This window comes from Bombina bombina, chromosome 3 (genome assembly GCF_027579735.1).
Source record: "Bombina bombina isolate aBomBom1 chromosome 3, aBomBom1.pri, whole genome shotgun sequence".
Lineage (NCBI taxonomy): Eukaryota > Metazoa > Chordata > Amphibia > Anura > Bombinatoridae > Bombina > Bombina bombina.
In genome coordinates, this window is record NC_069501.1 from 633,624,890 (window position 1) to 633,639,889 (window position 15,000).

At 38.0% G+C, this 15,000-nt stretch overlaps 1 protein-coding gene across 1 annotated transcript in view; it reads right to left on the reverse strand.

Annotated features, from left to right (window-relative positions):
- RNFT1 (ring finger protein, transmembrane 1) overlaps positions 1-15,000 on the reverse strand; it is a 142,155-nt gene that overhangs the window by 109,694 nt on the left and 17,461 nt on the right. The window contains exons 2-3 of the mRNA XM_053707339.1: positions 9,858-10,294; positions 5,673-5,749 (exon numbers count right to left, since the gene is read on the reverse strand). Coding sequence (XP_053563314.1) covers positions 5,673-5,749; positions 9,858-10,294 — 514 coding nt within the window. The remainder of the gene's footprint in view (positions 1-5,672; positions 5,750-9,857; positions 10,295-15,000) is intronic.

The window sequence follows — 15,000 nt, forward strand, 5'->3', positions numbered from 1 at the left end:
ATATATATATATATATATATATATATATACATATACATATATACACACATATACATATATATATATATATATATATATATATATATATACACACACATATACATATATATATATATATATACACACACACACATACACACACATATTATTATTATTATGTTTGTTTTTTGTAAAAAAGAAACACAACATGCAAACATATTGCTTAGAAAAACATATTGCCGTAAACTACAGCCTGCACAATTCTAGTTCAGAACTCTCTCTGCTCAATCCGCAGTGTGATAATTTGTCACATATGACCTGTTCAAAAATACTAGAATTTGGAAGGTTACAAGAATAACCTTGTAATAAGTCAATTTCATATTGTATTAACAGATTTACCGATAAATATGCAAATATTAGCTGCATGGTGATTAAGGTGCTAGATAACTACTATGGTGATAACTGCAAAGTGTATCAGTTTTCATAGAGGAAGTTGACTTGACAGCTGTGGTGTACAAGCAGACAGCCGAGCAACTGGACTTTCCAGTTGCCAGTATATGTGGGCAGATCATGTTACAGAGTGATGCATTGTGTGCACATGTACATGAATATCAGAGCAGAAGTCACAAAAAAGCTGCACAAGCAGAGATGCGAGCACAAGCAGAGATGCGAGCAGCAACGGCAAGACTGAGACCAAAAATTGGCATTTTAAGGCAGAGCAGCGCACTCCTTCCACTTTTGTTATTTAACTATGCCCAAAACTATTAATTTGCAAAAACATTGCAAGTTTGTGACACCCTTCTGTCCCTGGATCTTGTAAAAATTAGGTATGTGCAAAATTAGTTATTCAGATTCGGTTATCAAACAAATTCCAAATGTGGCCGCAGGTAGCATCATTTGGCTATTTTCAGCACCGGATATATTACTGCAACACTAACACTTTAACACTAATATATCCATCGCTTAAAACAATCGAATGTTACTACCCGTAGCCATACTTGGAATTTATTTGACAAATGAATTTCTGAATAATGAATTTTGCACATATCTAGTTGTCAATAATATTAAAAAAGTTAAATGTAATAAAAAGAATAAAAAACAAAAAAAGGATTACATTTAAATAAATGATAATCGCTTATTGCCAAACATCCTGTGCCTGTATTCACTCAAAACAACAGTTTTTCATCACACATAAGCTGCACTATCAGAGAAATATAACACACACACAGACATCAACAGGCACAATCAAGAGGAGCTGCTTCTCTGTGACTGTTGTCCTTCCCCCTTAGGGCAATATGCAGTTGTGCAGCACTCCTGTAAAAATATGGTGGAAGGTTTCCCAGTATAACAACACAGTGGCAGCCATCTTGGAAACCTTGCCACCATAAAAGCAAAATTCATACACTTTCTATATATATTTTGTGATCCCACTTGTGCCGGGGTGGAAAGCACGAATAAGGCTTAGGCCGAAATGCATACGCTTTGACGATAGCTGTTATTCTGATGTGTTCTCTTTGGTGTGTGCATACTTTTTATTATTAAAAATAATTATTAAGTTTCATTTTATTATTGCTGGCTCACAAACTTTTTACTTGAGATTGCTTATTGTCTGTCATTTGTGAGCACTGACAGGAGAGGGTTTGCAAAGCCCTGTGATTGGTAGACAGCCACTTTAACAACTATTGGATTCACCAACTCACGTGACGCCTATACACAGCGATCCCTGGTTGGAGCTGAGTGGGGATTTAATTTTTTTCCCGGTGGTGGCAAAGCCACGAGGAAGCAGTCGAGGGGTCCATAGATGGCCTGAATCAAGGTCTTGCCTAAGTGGTTGAAGTGAGTGCATCTAAGTGAAATTTTTAAAGTTGTTTGATACTCCTATTAGTGGGTTATTGTGTATATCCCACAGATACTCTCCCCACTGCACAAGCTTTTATTTACAAGGTACACTTCCATCTGGGAGTAGATACATTTGGAACCACACTGTTTATTGACCACAACATTTCTATTTATTAAGGCACACAGAAGGGTCAGATATGATGCAGTCAGAAATAAAAAGGGAGAAGCGCTCAACCTGGGAACAAACAATAGCATAATAGCTTGTTCTATAGCTAGTTACCACCCAAAAAGCAGCCTCATTTTGCTCAACATGTGCCTTTCACAGAGAAGAACTTTCCTGAAGCATATCAGTCTTATCATGACTTCACAGTACAGTCCAGCCCCGAAATACCAGGCAATCCCTCTCTGAACGAGAGAAATTTCCCAAAGACAACCTCTGGATATGACGCCGAGCATGTGCACTCGACTTCTTTGGTCGACCATGGCGAGGCCTGTTCTGAGTGGAACCTGTCCTGTGAAACAACTGTATGGTTTTGCCCACCATGCTGCAGCTCAGTTTCAGGGTCAATCTTCTTATAGCCTGCCCTAGGTCATCTTTATGTAGAGCAACAATTCTTTTTTTCAGATCCTCAGAGTTCTTTGCCATGGTGGACTATAACCTGTACACATATAAGTATACTTCACTCTTTACTTCTATCACGGATTAGAAGAAATAAATTACTTGTACACATATAAGTGTATCTCACTCCTAACTTCTATCACTGATCAGAAGAAATAAATTGATTCACCTAGCATTTTTAGGATTTCACGCAGTTTGTTTTCGTTTTATCACATCTTAATTTGATACACTCAAAAATGTCTTTCAAAACAAATCTTACACTAATTTCACTATATATGTATTCGACCTCTACATGTTCAGTGGATATGCCCTATAAGTTACATTTGTGGAATACGGATATTTAAATTACATAATTATATTAAAAGTGGGGTGAGAGTAAATTTCACTCCTTCTGAAATGCTCCCCTTAATATTTCAACCTTGCATAGACAGGAGATTCTAAGCTATATAACCGAGCGTTCAAATAAGTATATCATTTTTCAGTTTATATATCTTATAATGTTTATTAAATCCTACAACGGTTGATACAGGCAAGGTAGGACACACGCAGAAACACGGAATATACAGTAACACTGAACATCTTTACTCTTTAATCTCAAATTAGGTCACTGTCGCACTTTCACACAAATTTTGGAAGTCACATTTTCAAATGAATTATCACAGAACATTTGCAGACTACTAATTCATCAATATTGGTGTAGAATGGTATTGTGTGAACCTTTACCCTGATACTTTCCATGCTTCTTTTTATTAATAGAACATATGGTGCTGGCTGTAAGCATTTGTAGTAAAAATGCAGAATTAAGAGGGATTGGCCAGCCAGTGATGACACTATTCAGTAGGCGTGACTAACACGCTATAAAAAGCCAGTCAGTGAGCGGCACGCTCACCCTTTTAAAAAGCCATTAGGGCGAAACATGTCAGGGACGCTAGGGAACTGGTGAGGAGTCCTAGCAGCTCCTGTGTTTTAGAAAGCCTGAGGCTGCCTTTTAGTTAAATATTGACCATGTTACTTTAATTTCATTATACTTTAGAAGTTGCAATGTGTAATTGATAATACCGTATACCGGTGAGGGGTGATCTTATACACAATTACTGAAGCTCAGTTAGAAGTCATAACCGCTAAGAAGGTTAGAATCTAATGAATCCAATCTATAGTTTACCATTGGGGCACAATCTACTACAAACAAGTGCAACTATGAGACATGAAACACAAATATATATATATATGTTTTTACATGACTTTTAAATGTTTTTTGATAAATAAAATCTATTTTTGTTTTTAAAGATTTTTCTCACAGTATATATTTTTTCATTTCTGGAGCTGCGGGATGACAAAGTGTCTTTACTATATATATATATATATATATATATATATATATATATATATATATATATATATATATATATATATATATATATATATATATATATATATATTTATTTATTTGCCCTTTGGCTTATAACTAGCGGTGAGGCTGTTTGATATTCTTATACAAACGAACTGGGTCAGTTACAGCTATTATCTAAACTAAGGTTACAATCTATATAAATGAAGAGAGCTAGATCCCAACTCAGCAGATATAATCGGAAACATGGTTTGTTCAATTCTTCCACTTAAGTCGTAAGAATAACCCGTTCATTAGTGACGCTCACGGTATTTGACAGCATAGCTATATTTCTCTCAATGACTTTAGTAATAGATTGAATGGTATATAAGTTGCTTATACTTTTTGGTTACTAATTTGAGCCTTAGGGTTATTATCTACTATTACAACCATACAGGTTTATACGGGAGGACTAACACGTCAGCACACTAAACTGGCAGAGTACACCAATACGGTACAAGCATACACTTGACTACCCCGATATTACCCTATTTACTGTTGCCATTTATCAAGAGGAACTAGCAACGAGATATTATAAGTTAATTTACAATATAAATGAGGGAGTGCCCCCTTATAAATCTATAATACTCATTCTGAACAAATGAAGGTGATATTTATATTGCTAGTATTTAACCATTTACACAGTGCTTTAGTCTGTAACTGACCAATACAATAGTAACCTCTAGTGACATTTATTAGAGCCAGTGCATTAATAACTCCCTTTTTACGCAATTATACTGCTCTTGATATCCTTGCACAACACAGCAGCTTCATATTTTCACCATAAGTAACACCGGTCATTTGACCATTGTTTGGCTCCTGAATGTGGTTTTAACTCTGTATTTTCCTATCTTAATATGGGTTTATTTAGAACAATAAAAGTTATGTTTTAAACTTCTGAGCTGAAACTGTTCATCCAATAAGTCCAGTTACTCCTCTTGTTGTTTGTCATATGTCAAGAATGTTTTTGTAAGCTGATAATGCATTAACCTCTTGAGTGCTACATATGTAGTCTGGTTTCAAGTGTAGGCTTCTCTGCCTCTCTTGTTTGTAAATACTAATTCTATTACTACATAGCACCTCTAAATTCCCAGGAATAATTATAGGGACACAGTCCACTGTTACAATTGGGTAATTTGGGGGTATCTAACTTACACGAGTAGTGCCATTGATCCTCCTCTAGTTTTTCACATGACACCGGGGAGGGAAAATCGGTAATTGTGCCCAATTTGGACATTTCCACTTAGGGATGTACTCACTTTTGTTGCCAACGGTTTAGACATTAATGGCTGTGTGTTGAGTTATTTTGAGGGAACATCACACAGGATGTACACTCACTACTTTACATTAGCAAAGTGTCATTTCTTCAGTGTTGTCGCATGAAAAGATATAATAAAATATTTACAAAAATGTGAGGGGTGTACTCACTTTTGTGAGATACTGTATGTTGTTTGAAGTTTGAGGAAAATATATTTACATTTCTTAAAAAAAAGGTAAGTTTTTTTGTCTGCTGACACAGTAAATCATATCTTCTGCAAAGCACTTGGCATGCTTCCATGCCATTCTCAAACAGAACATGGATAGTTATTGGCGGCTACTTGAGAATGCCACTTCTCCAGCCATATCCTGCTAAGAATTAGTTTTGCATTGCTGCTAGCAGCACAACTTTATCTGTGCGTTTAACCCATTTGCAGTGTTTAAATACAATTATAAACAAGCATTTGTTTAGCAATAACATTTTTCAGATTGGTTTACATAAAAGGGCCACTTTAATTTTAAGGTAACCTATAATGAACAAAAAAAATGTTACTGATAAACAACAAAATTTTTCAATGTCAGCTTACTTACTCTTAGAAAAACCTGATTTACAATGCATTTGTTTGCATACAGAAAAGTTGTTAGCAGGCCAATTCCAACAGAAATGCCTATTAAAAAAAACAAAAACAAAAAAAACAATATAAAACTGGTTAAAAATTGCAAAATAAATGAAAAAAGCAACAAATATTTTAAGCCTAAAAATGAAGAGCTTGAAGACAAAAGAAATACTGTATACTGGGCATATACAGACGTGGCCAAAAGTATTGGTACCCTTCCACTTTTTCGGAAAAAAAAACCTTCATTTTTTTCTAAGTAAAAATTGACAAAAGTATTTAGTATCCACCATTCTTTATTTCAAATGTAATAGAATAGAAACTTCACTTTTGATTTAGGACTTTAGATAGTAAAACATGTGAAAATGGCACAGTCAAAAATATTGGTATTCTTAACCTTCGTATCACAGCCTATAGAGAATAACTACAATCAATCCCTTTCTGTAGCTCTGAATAAGATATCAACACTGGGATTTTGACCCACTCTTCTTGAGCAAACTGCTTCAGTTCTCTAGGGTTTGATGGGTGCCTTTTCTCAACTGGGAGTTTCAGCTCATTTTACAGATGCTCATAAGGGATTCAGATTTGGATTCACAGACGGCCATGTCAGAACGGCCAATGTTTTCTTCTCATTCACTCTTGGGTAGTTTTTGAGGTATATTTCAGGTCATTATCCTGCTGTAGGATCCATGACCTACAACTTAGACACAGCTTTTTGACACTGGGCAGTAAATTTCGCTTCAGATTACCTTGATAGTCTTCAAATTTCCTTGTGTCCTGCACAGATTCTAGGCACCCAGTGCCAGAGGCAGTAAAGCAACCCCAAAACATTACTGAGCCTCCTCCATGTTTAACGGTAGGGATGGTGTTCTTTAATTTGAAAGATTCTTTTTTCCTTCTGTAAACATGGAGTTGTTTGGATTTGCCAAAAAGCTCTACTTTTGTTTCATCTGTCCAAAGGAAATTTTCCCAGAAGATCTGTGGCTTGTAAACATGCATTTTGGCAAACTCCAGTCAAGCTTTTTGTATTTCTCTGTTAAAATGCAAGGGTAACAATACTTTAAAATGTAAGGGGTATTAATACTTTCAGCCACATCTGTAACACTGATTTCTAATACTAAAAATGATAATTAAAAAGTAATGCATACATGATGGTTAGAGTTACCTGTGGAGAACTGCATAATTTTTTTTTTTTTTTTTTTTTTATCATATACATCTAAGAAAAACTATCATTTTGGTACATGAATCACTTAGATTCCTGAAATGTTCACTTGTCCTAAATAAATTATTTTGGTCTTACTATAAAATATGAAGCAGATGATTATGAATGATTATCAGGGCCGCCACTAGAATTTTTGGAGCCCCTGACTTAACCATTGATCAGGGTCCCCCTCCCCTTCCCTTTGACATGTGCAATTTTTCACCAAGTGACTAAAACGTATATGCACTTTATTCTTAAGTGTCTATTTAAACTTGGAAATGTTGTAAAAGGTAGTAACATACAAACACACAGACACACTCATACACTGAAACACACACACACATAAGGATTCACATATAGACACTCTAGCAGACACTCAAAGAAACACCCAAACACACTCAGACACAAACACCCAAACAGACACTCAGCACTTGATTACATTGACCTGACAAGTAATGAGGTACTACAGTTTTGTAAAAAAAAAAGGAGATATAGAAAACAAAATATGGAGTTCTGATTATCTTTTTGTAAAGGAAGATGCCAACTAAATGATGACAACAGCATGCAGTGGCTAAAAGGAAGGGCCCTGAACTGCCTAAACAATAATTTAAAGGTTAAATGGTGGATTGGTGACTTACGTAAAGGTCTTATTAGTCTCAAAGTCTGTAGAAAGACGTTAATAATCAGTAGTAAGGTGAAAATGTCCTAAAAAGAAACAGACAATGGACACACACACACAAACTCAAAAACTTGCACATACACCCAAGGAAACACCGACAGAGACAGCTTCAGAAAACACACAAAGACATACACACACAGACACCCACAGAAAACACACAAAGACATCCACATAAAACACAGAAAGACATACATACACACACCCTCACTGAGACATCCACAGAAAACACACAAAGACATACACACCCTCACAGAGACACCCCACAGAAAACACACCCCCTCACATAGACATCCACAGAAAACACAGACATACACACCCACCCTCACAGAGGCACCCAGAGAAAATACACACACCCTCGCAGAGACACCCATAAAAAAACTCAGACATATACACAGACATCCACAGAAAATGCACAAAGACATACACACCCACCCTCACAGAGAGACCCACAGAAAAAAATACATACACACTCATAGAGACACAAACCAAAGCACAAAGACATAAACACAGACACCCACAGAAACACTCACAGGAGGAAACATTTATGCACCTTGCATTCCCTAAATCAACAGTGTGTGACATGCATGATAAAAAAAATTGCAGAAATTAAGAGATCACTTTTTAAAGAATCATATTTGTAAATGTGTAAACAAAAATAATTATTTGAATTCAAAATTGTACATTAATGATCTGAGTAGATGGCTAAAGGAAGAAAAGTACTTTTAAAAGGTTGACATATGTTTGTTTGTTTTTTCCCCATTTTCCCCAACCAAGAGCACCACTTCAAATATAGTGTACAAATGTTCCCATCTGCCAGCTGTACTTATGGATTTTGAAAATGCTGTACTCTATATGGTCTTGGTGGAACCATAAGCTGTGGTACTCATACCATTAGATCTGGTTAAATGCAGGATATAGGCTTGTTGGTATGTATTTCAAAATTAAGCCAGCTGTAGTGTAAACTGAACAGCTTTAAGTTAACCCGTCTCATTTCAAACATTGAGCAATCTTAGTCTGAGAGTATAACATTTTATGCAGATGTAAAAATCTTAGATAAAATGCCTCCTTGCATCTGGAAAGACTTTGCATAAAGGGTCAGTAAACTGGAATGTTATATATATTATATTATATATATATATATATATATATATATATATATGCATATCTGCCAAAAGGGCACCTACCATTTGTGTATTGAGGAGGAAACATTTCTGCATGGTTTTAAATATAGAATTTCTACAGCATTGTCAAATAATCATAAATACACTGCTGCTAAAAAAAAATTGTTTTTATGGACCCCTGACCCCACCATACAACTACTACCACACTAAAGTTACAATCCGAAATTGCACAAAGAAATAAAAAACATTTGCTAAGTAAGTCCTACCTCCTCTGCAAATTAAAGTGATCTGCCGCCTGACTCAGGCACACACTGTACAAACAAAGTGCCAAGTCTGTCTCACACTGTGCATAGTGGTTTAGTGCACTCTCAAAAATCCTCTCAAATGCTAATACTTTACTCCTTGTAATAACATTTCCCATGCTCAATTAGCACTCTGCTGTAGTACCCACTGGTGGCTGCCAAAATATTTTATTTTAGTTCTTGCCTCATGGGCCCCCCCCTGGCCCATTGGGCCCCTGACAGGAGTCACCCCTGTCACCCCCTGATGGCGGCCCTGATGATTATTCATAACACTTTTTTTTTCTTTTCTCAAATAGGTCTAAACATTCATAAGTTTTGTTCTTTACTTTCTTAAAAGTTGGTTTCCAGAAGATACCAAGTACATCTGCTTTAATTACAAAACAAGAGTCAAAAATATAAAAAAAGAATGACAAAATTATAGTATGTTTTTGAAGTCCAAAGTATCTGACCAACTATAAAAATACTGATGCCATTTTTTAAACACATTGTATGTTTTAGATGTTAGTATAAAAAATAAATTAAACCTTAAAATATATGCAGTCAGTAGAGTTAATTCATATTTTTTTCTTGAAGTTCTGTTGTAGAGTAAGCTATTTGTGAATAAAATTATTTAAAATGAAACAAATAGGGTTGCCCTCATGTTTGCATGTATTGGTTTAAAAATAAATAAAAATAATAATTAAGTTGCAAGTAAATTAAATTGGTTGGATATCCTCCCAAAATATAAAACCATTTTGATCAATCTAAATTGTACCATCTTTCCTTGAATTTTTCGCCCACATACTCTGTATACTCCATATTTCATAATATAATAAAACAGAATATAGTAATAACATTATGGCAAGAGGATACGTCATACCTTTGGTGTGCTGAACAATAAGCTTGGCACAGAGGATTAAGATATACGGAAGACTTTTCTGTAACCAATGAATAATGTGACGAAACTCAGATACAGAGCTGCTCTGCTCTCTAGAGTCTGCATTATTAGAGTCTTCTGATCCACTAGAATCATGGGTGTGGGAATGGGTATGACCATGCCGGTTCTGTGAACGTCCATGAATGTTCGATCTGGTGTGCCTTGAACCTGACCTTGCCCCGCCATCAGAATTAGATGGGTGTATCTCTATGTTAACATCTCCAGTACTGGAAGAACCATCTGTTGGGAGTCGGGTGGCAGGAAGAGAAGTAGAGTCTGTAGAACTATCACAATTTCCAGATTGATGGAGAACAAATCCAGAGCTGGATTGCATGGTAGGAGCCTTTTTGTCTTCTAAATCATTCACGTCAATTCGTCTTCTAACAGAATAAATAAAAAATAAAATAAACAGATGGGAAGGGATTAAACACAAAGTTAAAGGGACAGTCTACTTAAATGTTTTTATTATTTAAAAAGATAGTTAATCTCTTTATTACTCATACCCTAGTTTTGCATAACCAACACTTATTTTAATACACCTTTGCCTCTGTAATTACCTTGTATCTAAGCCTCTGCAGACTGCCTTCTTACCTCAGTTCTTTTCACAGACTTGCATTTTAGCCAATCAGCGCTGACTCATAAATAACACCACGGACGTAAGCACAATGTTATCTATATGACACATATGAACTAGCATTGTCTAACTGGAAAAAAACTGTCAAAATGCATCAAAATAACAGGCGGCCTTCAATGGTTTAGAAATCAGTTTGAGCCTACCTAGCTTTAGCTATCTTATTTTAAAATTGCATGCCCTATCTGAATCATGAAATTTAATTTTGACTTGACTGTCCCTATATATATATACATACACACACACACACACACATACATACATATATATATATATATATATATATATATATATATATATATATATATATACACACACATATACATACATACACACACATATACACACACACACAGTTGTCATAATAACAACCTTTTTTTCCAGTCATGTGGCTGCTATTGAAAAGCAGTGCATTTATTAAAATAGCCAGTAGATGGAGCTGTCCGCTTGTGTTGCAGCAGAGCCAAGCAAGCTGAAATTAATCAGTTTAACCAGACCTGAGCTATCAAGCAGATTTTAAAGTGTTGTGTGATTATTTTATTAGGTTTATAATGCTGTTTAGCAAATGTTTTTGTTCATTTAACTTCGTTAAATTATATATTGTGTTGTGTGATTATTTTATTAGGTTTATAATGCTGTCTAACATTTAAAGTCTTCATTTCAAAGCTTTTAAAATAATGTATTAGGTGTTACTTATGACAATTTTGAGAGGGGCCTGGAACCGATCTCCCTCACTTCCCATTGACTTGCATTATAAACTGGGCTTCAATTTACAACGAACCTAACCCCGGCTTAAACTGAGGGACACATATATATATATATATATATATATATATATATATATATATATATATAACAGAATTTATGTTTACCTGATAAATTTCTTTCTCCAACGGTGTGTCCGGTCCACGGCGTCATCCTTACTTGTGGGATATTCTCCTCCCCAACAGGAAATGGCAAAGAGCCCAGCAAAGCTGGTCACATGATCCCTCCTAGGCTCCGCCTACCCCAGTCATTCGACCGACGTTAAGGAGGAATATTTGCATAGGAGAAACCATATGGTACCGTGGTGACTGTAGTTAAAGAAAATAAATTATCAGACCTGATTAAAAAACCAGGGCGGGCCGTGGACCGGACACACCGTTGGAGAAAGAAATTTATCAGGTAAACATAAATTCTGTTTTCTCCAACATAGGTGTGTCCGGTCCACGGCGTCATCCTTACTTGTGGGAACCAATACCAAAGCTTTAGGACACGGATGAAGGGAGGGAGCAAATCAGGTCACCTAAATGGAAGGCACCACGGCTTGCAAAACCTTTCTCCCAAAAATAGCCTCAGAAGAAGCAAAAGTATCAAACTTGTAAAATTTGGTAAAAGTGTGCAGTGAAGACCAAGTCGCTGCCCTACATATCTGATCAACAGAAGCCTCGTTCTTGAAGGCCCATGTGGAAGCCACAGCCCTAGTGGAATGAGCTGTGATTCTTTCGGGAGGCTGCCGTCCGGCAGTCTCGTAAGCCAATCTGATGATGCTTTTAATCCAAAAAGAGAGAGAGGTAGAAGTTGCTTTTTGACCTCTCCTTTTACCTGAATAAACAACAAACAAGGAAGATGTTTGTCTAAAATCCTTTGTAGCATCTAAATAGAATTTTAGAGCGCGAACAACATCCAAATTGTGCAACAAACGTTCCTTCTTTGAAACTGGTTTTGGACACAGAGAAGGTACGATAATCTCCTGGTTAATGTTTTTGTTAGAAACAACTTTTGGAAGAAAACCAGGTTTAGTACGTAAAACCACCTTATCTGCATGGAACACCAGATAAGGAGGAGAACACTGCAGAGCAGATAATTCTGAGACTCTTCTAGCAGAAGAAATCGCAACTAAAAACAAAACTTTCCAAGATAATAACTTAATATCAACGGAATGTAAGGGTTCAAACGGAACCCCCTGAAGAACTGAAAGAACTAAATTGAGACTCCAAGGAGGAGTCAAAGGTTTGTAAACAGGCTTGATTCTAACCAGAGCCTGAACAAAGGCTTGAACATCTGGCACAGCTGCCAGCTTTTTGTGAAGTAATACCGACAAGGCAGAAATCTGTCCCTTCAGGGAACTAGCAGATAATCCTTTTTCCAATCCTTCTTGAAGGAAGGATAGAATCCTAGGAATCTTAACCTTGTCCCAAGGGAATCCTTTAGATTCACACCAACAGATATATTTTTTCCAAATTTTGTGGTAAATCTTTCTAGTTACAGGCTTTCTGGCCTGAACAAGAGTATCGATAACAGAATCTGAGAATCCTCGCTTCGATAAAATCAAGCGTTCAATCTCCAAGCAGTCAGCTGGAGTGAGACCAGATTCGGATGTTCGAACGGACCCTGAACAAGAAGGTCTCGTCTCAAAGGTAGCTTCCAAGGTGGAGCCGATGACATATTCACCAGATCTGCATACCAAGTCCTGCGTGGCCACGCAGGAGCTATCAAGATCACAGACGCCCTCTCCTGATTGATCCTGGCTACCAGCCTGGGGATGAGAGGAAATGGCGGGAACACATAAGCTAGTTTGAAGGTCCAAGGTGCTACTAGTGCATCCACTAGAGCCGCCTTGGGATCCCTGGATCTGGCCCCGTAGCAAGGAACTTTGAAGTTCTGACGAGAGGCCATCAGATCCATGTCTGGAATGCCCCACAGGTGAGTGACTTGGGCAAAGATTTCCGGATGGAGTTCCCACTCCCCCGGATGCAATGTCTGACGACTCAGAAAATCCGCTTCCCAATTTTCCACTCCTGGGATGTGGATAGCAGACAGGTGGCAGGAGTGAGACTCCGCCCATAGAATGATTTTGGTCACTTCTTCCATCGCTAGGGAACTCCTTGTTCCCCCCTGATGGTTGATGTACGCAACAGTTGTCATGTTGTCTGATTGAAACCGTATGAACTTGGTCCTCGCTAGCCGAGGCCAGGCCTTGAGAGCATTGAATATCGCTCTCAGTTCCAGAATATTTATCGGTAGAAGAGATTCTTCCCGAGACCAAAGACCCTGAGCTTTCAGGGATCCCCAGACCGCGCCCCAGCCCATCAGACTGGCGTCGGTCGTGACAATGACCCACTCTGGTCTGCGGAACGTCATCCCTTGAGACAGATTGTCCAGGGACAGCCACCAACGGAGTGAGTCTCTGGTCCTCTGATTTACTTGTATCTTCGGAGACAAGTCTGTATAGTCCCCATTCCACTGACTGAGCATGCACAGTTGTAATGGTCTTAGATGAATGCGCGCAAAAGGAACTATGTCCATCGCCGCTACCATCAACCCGATCACTTCCATGCACTGAGCTATGGAAGGAAGAGGAACGGAATGAAGTATCCGACAAGAGTCTAGAAGTCTTGTTTTTCTGGCCTCTGTAAGAAAGATCCTCATTTCTAAAGAGTCTATAATTGTTCCCAAGAAGGGAACCCTTGTTGACGGGGATAGAGAACTCTTTTCCACGTTCACTTTCCAGCCGTGAGATCTGAGAAAGGCCAGGACAATGTCCGTGTGAGCCTTTGCTTGAGGAAGGGACGACGCTTGAATCAGAATGTCGTCCAGGTAAGGTACTACTGCAATGCCCCTTGGTCTTAGCACCGCTAGAAGAGAGCCTAGTACCTTTGTGAAAATCCTTGGAGCAGTGGCTAATCCGAAAGGAAGCGCCACGAACTGGTAATGTTTGTCCAGGAATGCAAACCTTAGGAACCGATGATGTTCCTTGTGGATAGGAATATGTAGATACGCATCCTTTAAATCCACCGTGGTCATGAATTGACCCTCCTGGATGGAAGGAAGAATAGTTCGAATGGTTTCCATCTTGAAAGATGGAACCTTGAGAAACTTGTTTAAGATCTTGAGATCTAAGATTGGTCTGAACGTTCCCTCTTTTTTGGGAACTATGAACAGATTGGAGTAGAACCCCATCCCTTGTTCTCTTAGTGGAACAGGATGAATCACTCCCATTTTTAACAGGTCTTCTACACAATGTAAGAACGCCTGTCTTTTTATGTGGTCTGAAGACAACTGAGACCTGTGGAACCTCCCCCTTGGGGGAAGTCCCTTGAATTCCAGAAGATAACCCTGGGAGACTATTTCTAGCGCCCAAGGATCCAGAACATCTCTTGCCCAAGCCTGAGCGAAGAGAGAGAGTCTGCCCCCCACCAGATCCGGTCCCGGATCGGGGGCCAATATTTCATGCTGTCTTGGTAGCAGTGGCAGGCTTCTTGGCCTGCTTTCCCTTGTTCCAGCCTTGCATTGGTCTCCAAGCTGGCTTGGCTTGAGAAGTATTACCCTCTTGCTTAGAGGACGTAGCACTTTGGGCTGGTCCGTTTTTACGAAAGGGACGAAAATTAGGTCTATTTTTCGCCTTGAAAGGCCGATCCTGAGGAAGGGCGTGGCCCTTACCCCCAGTGATATCCGAGATAATCTCTTTCAAGT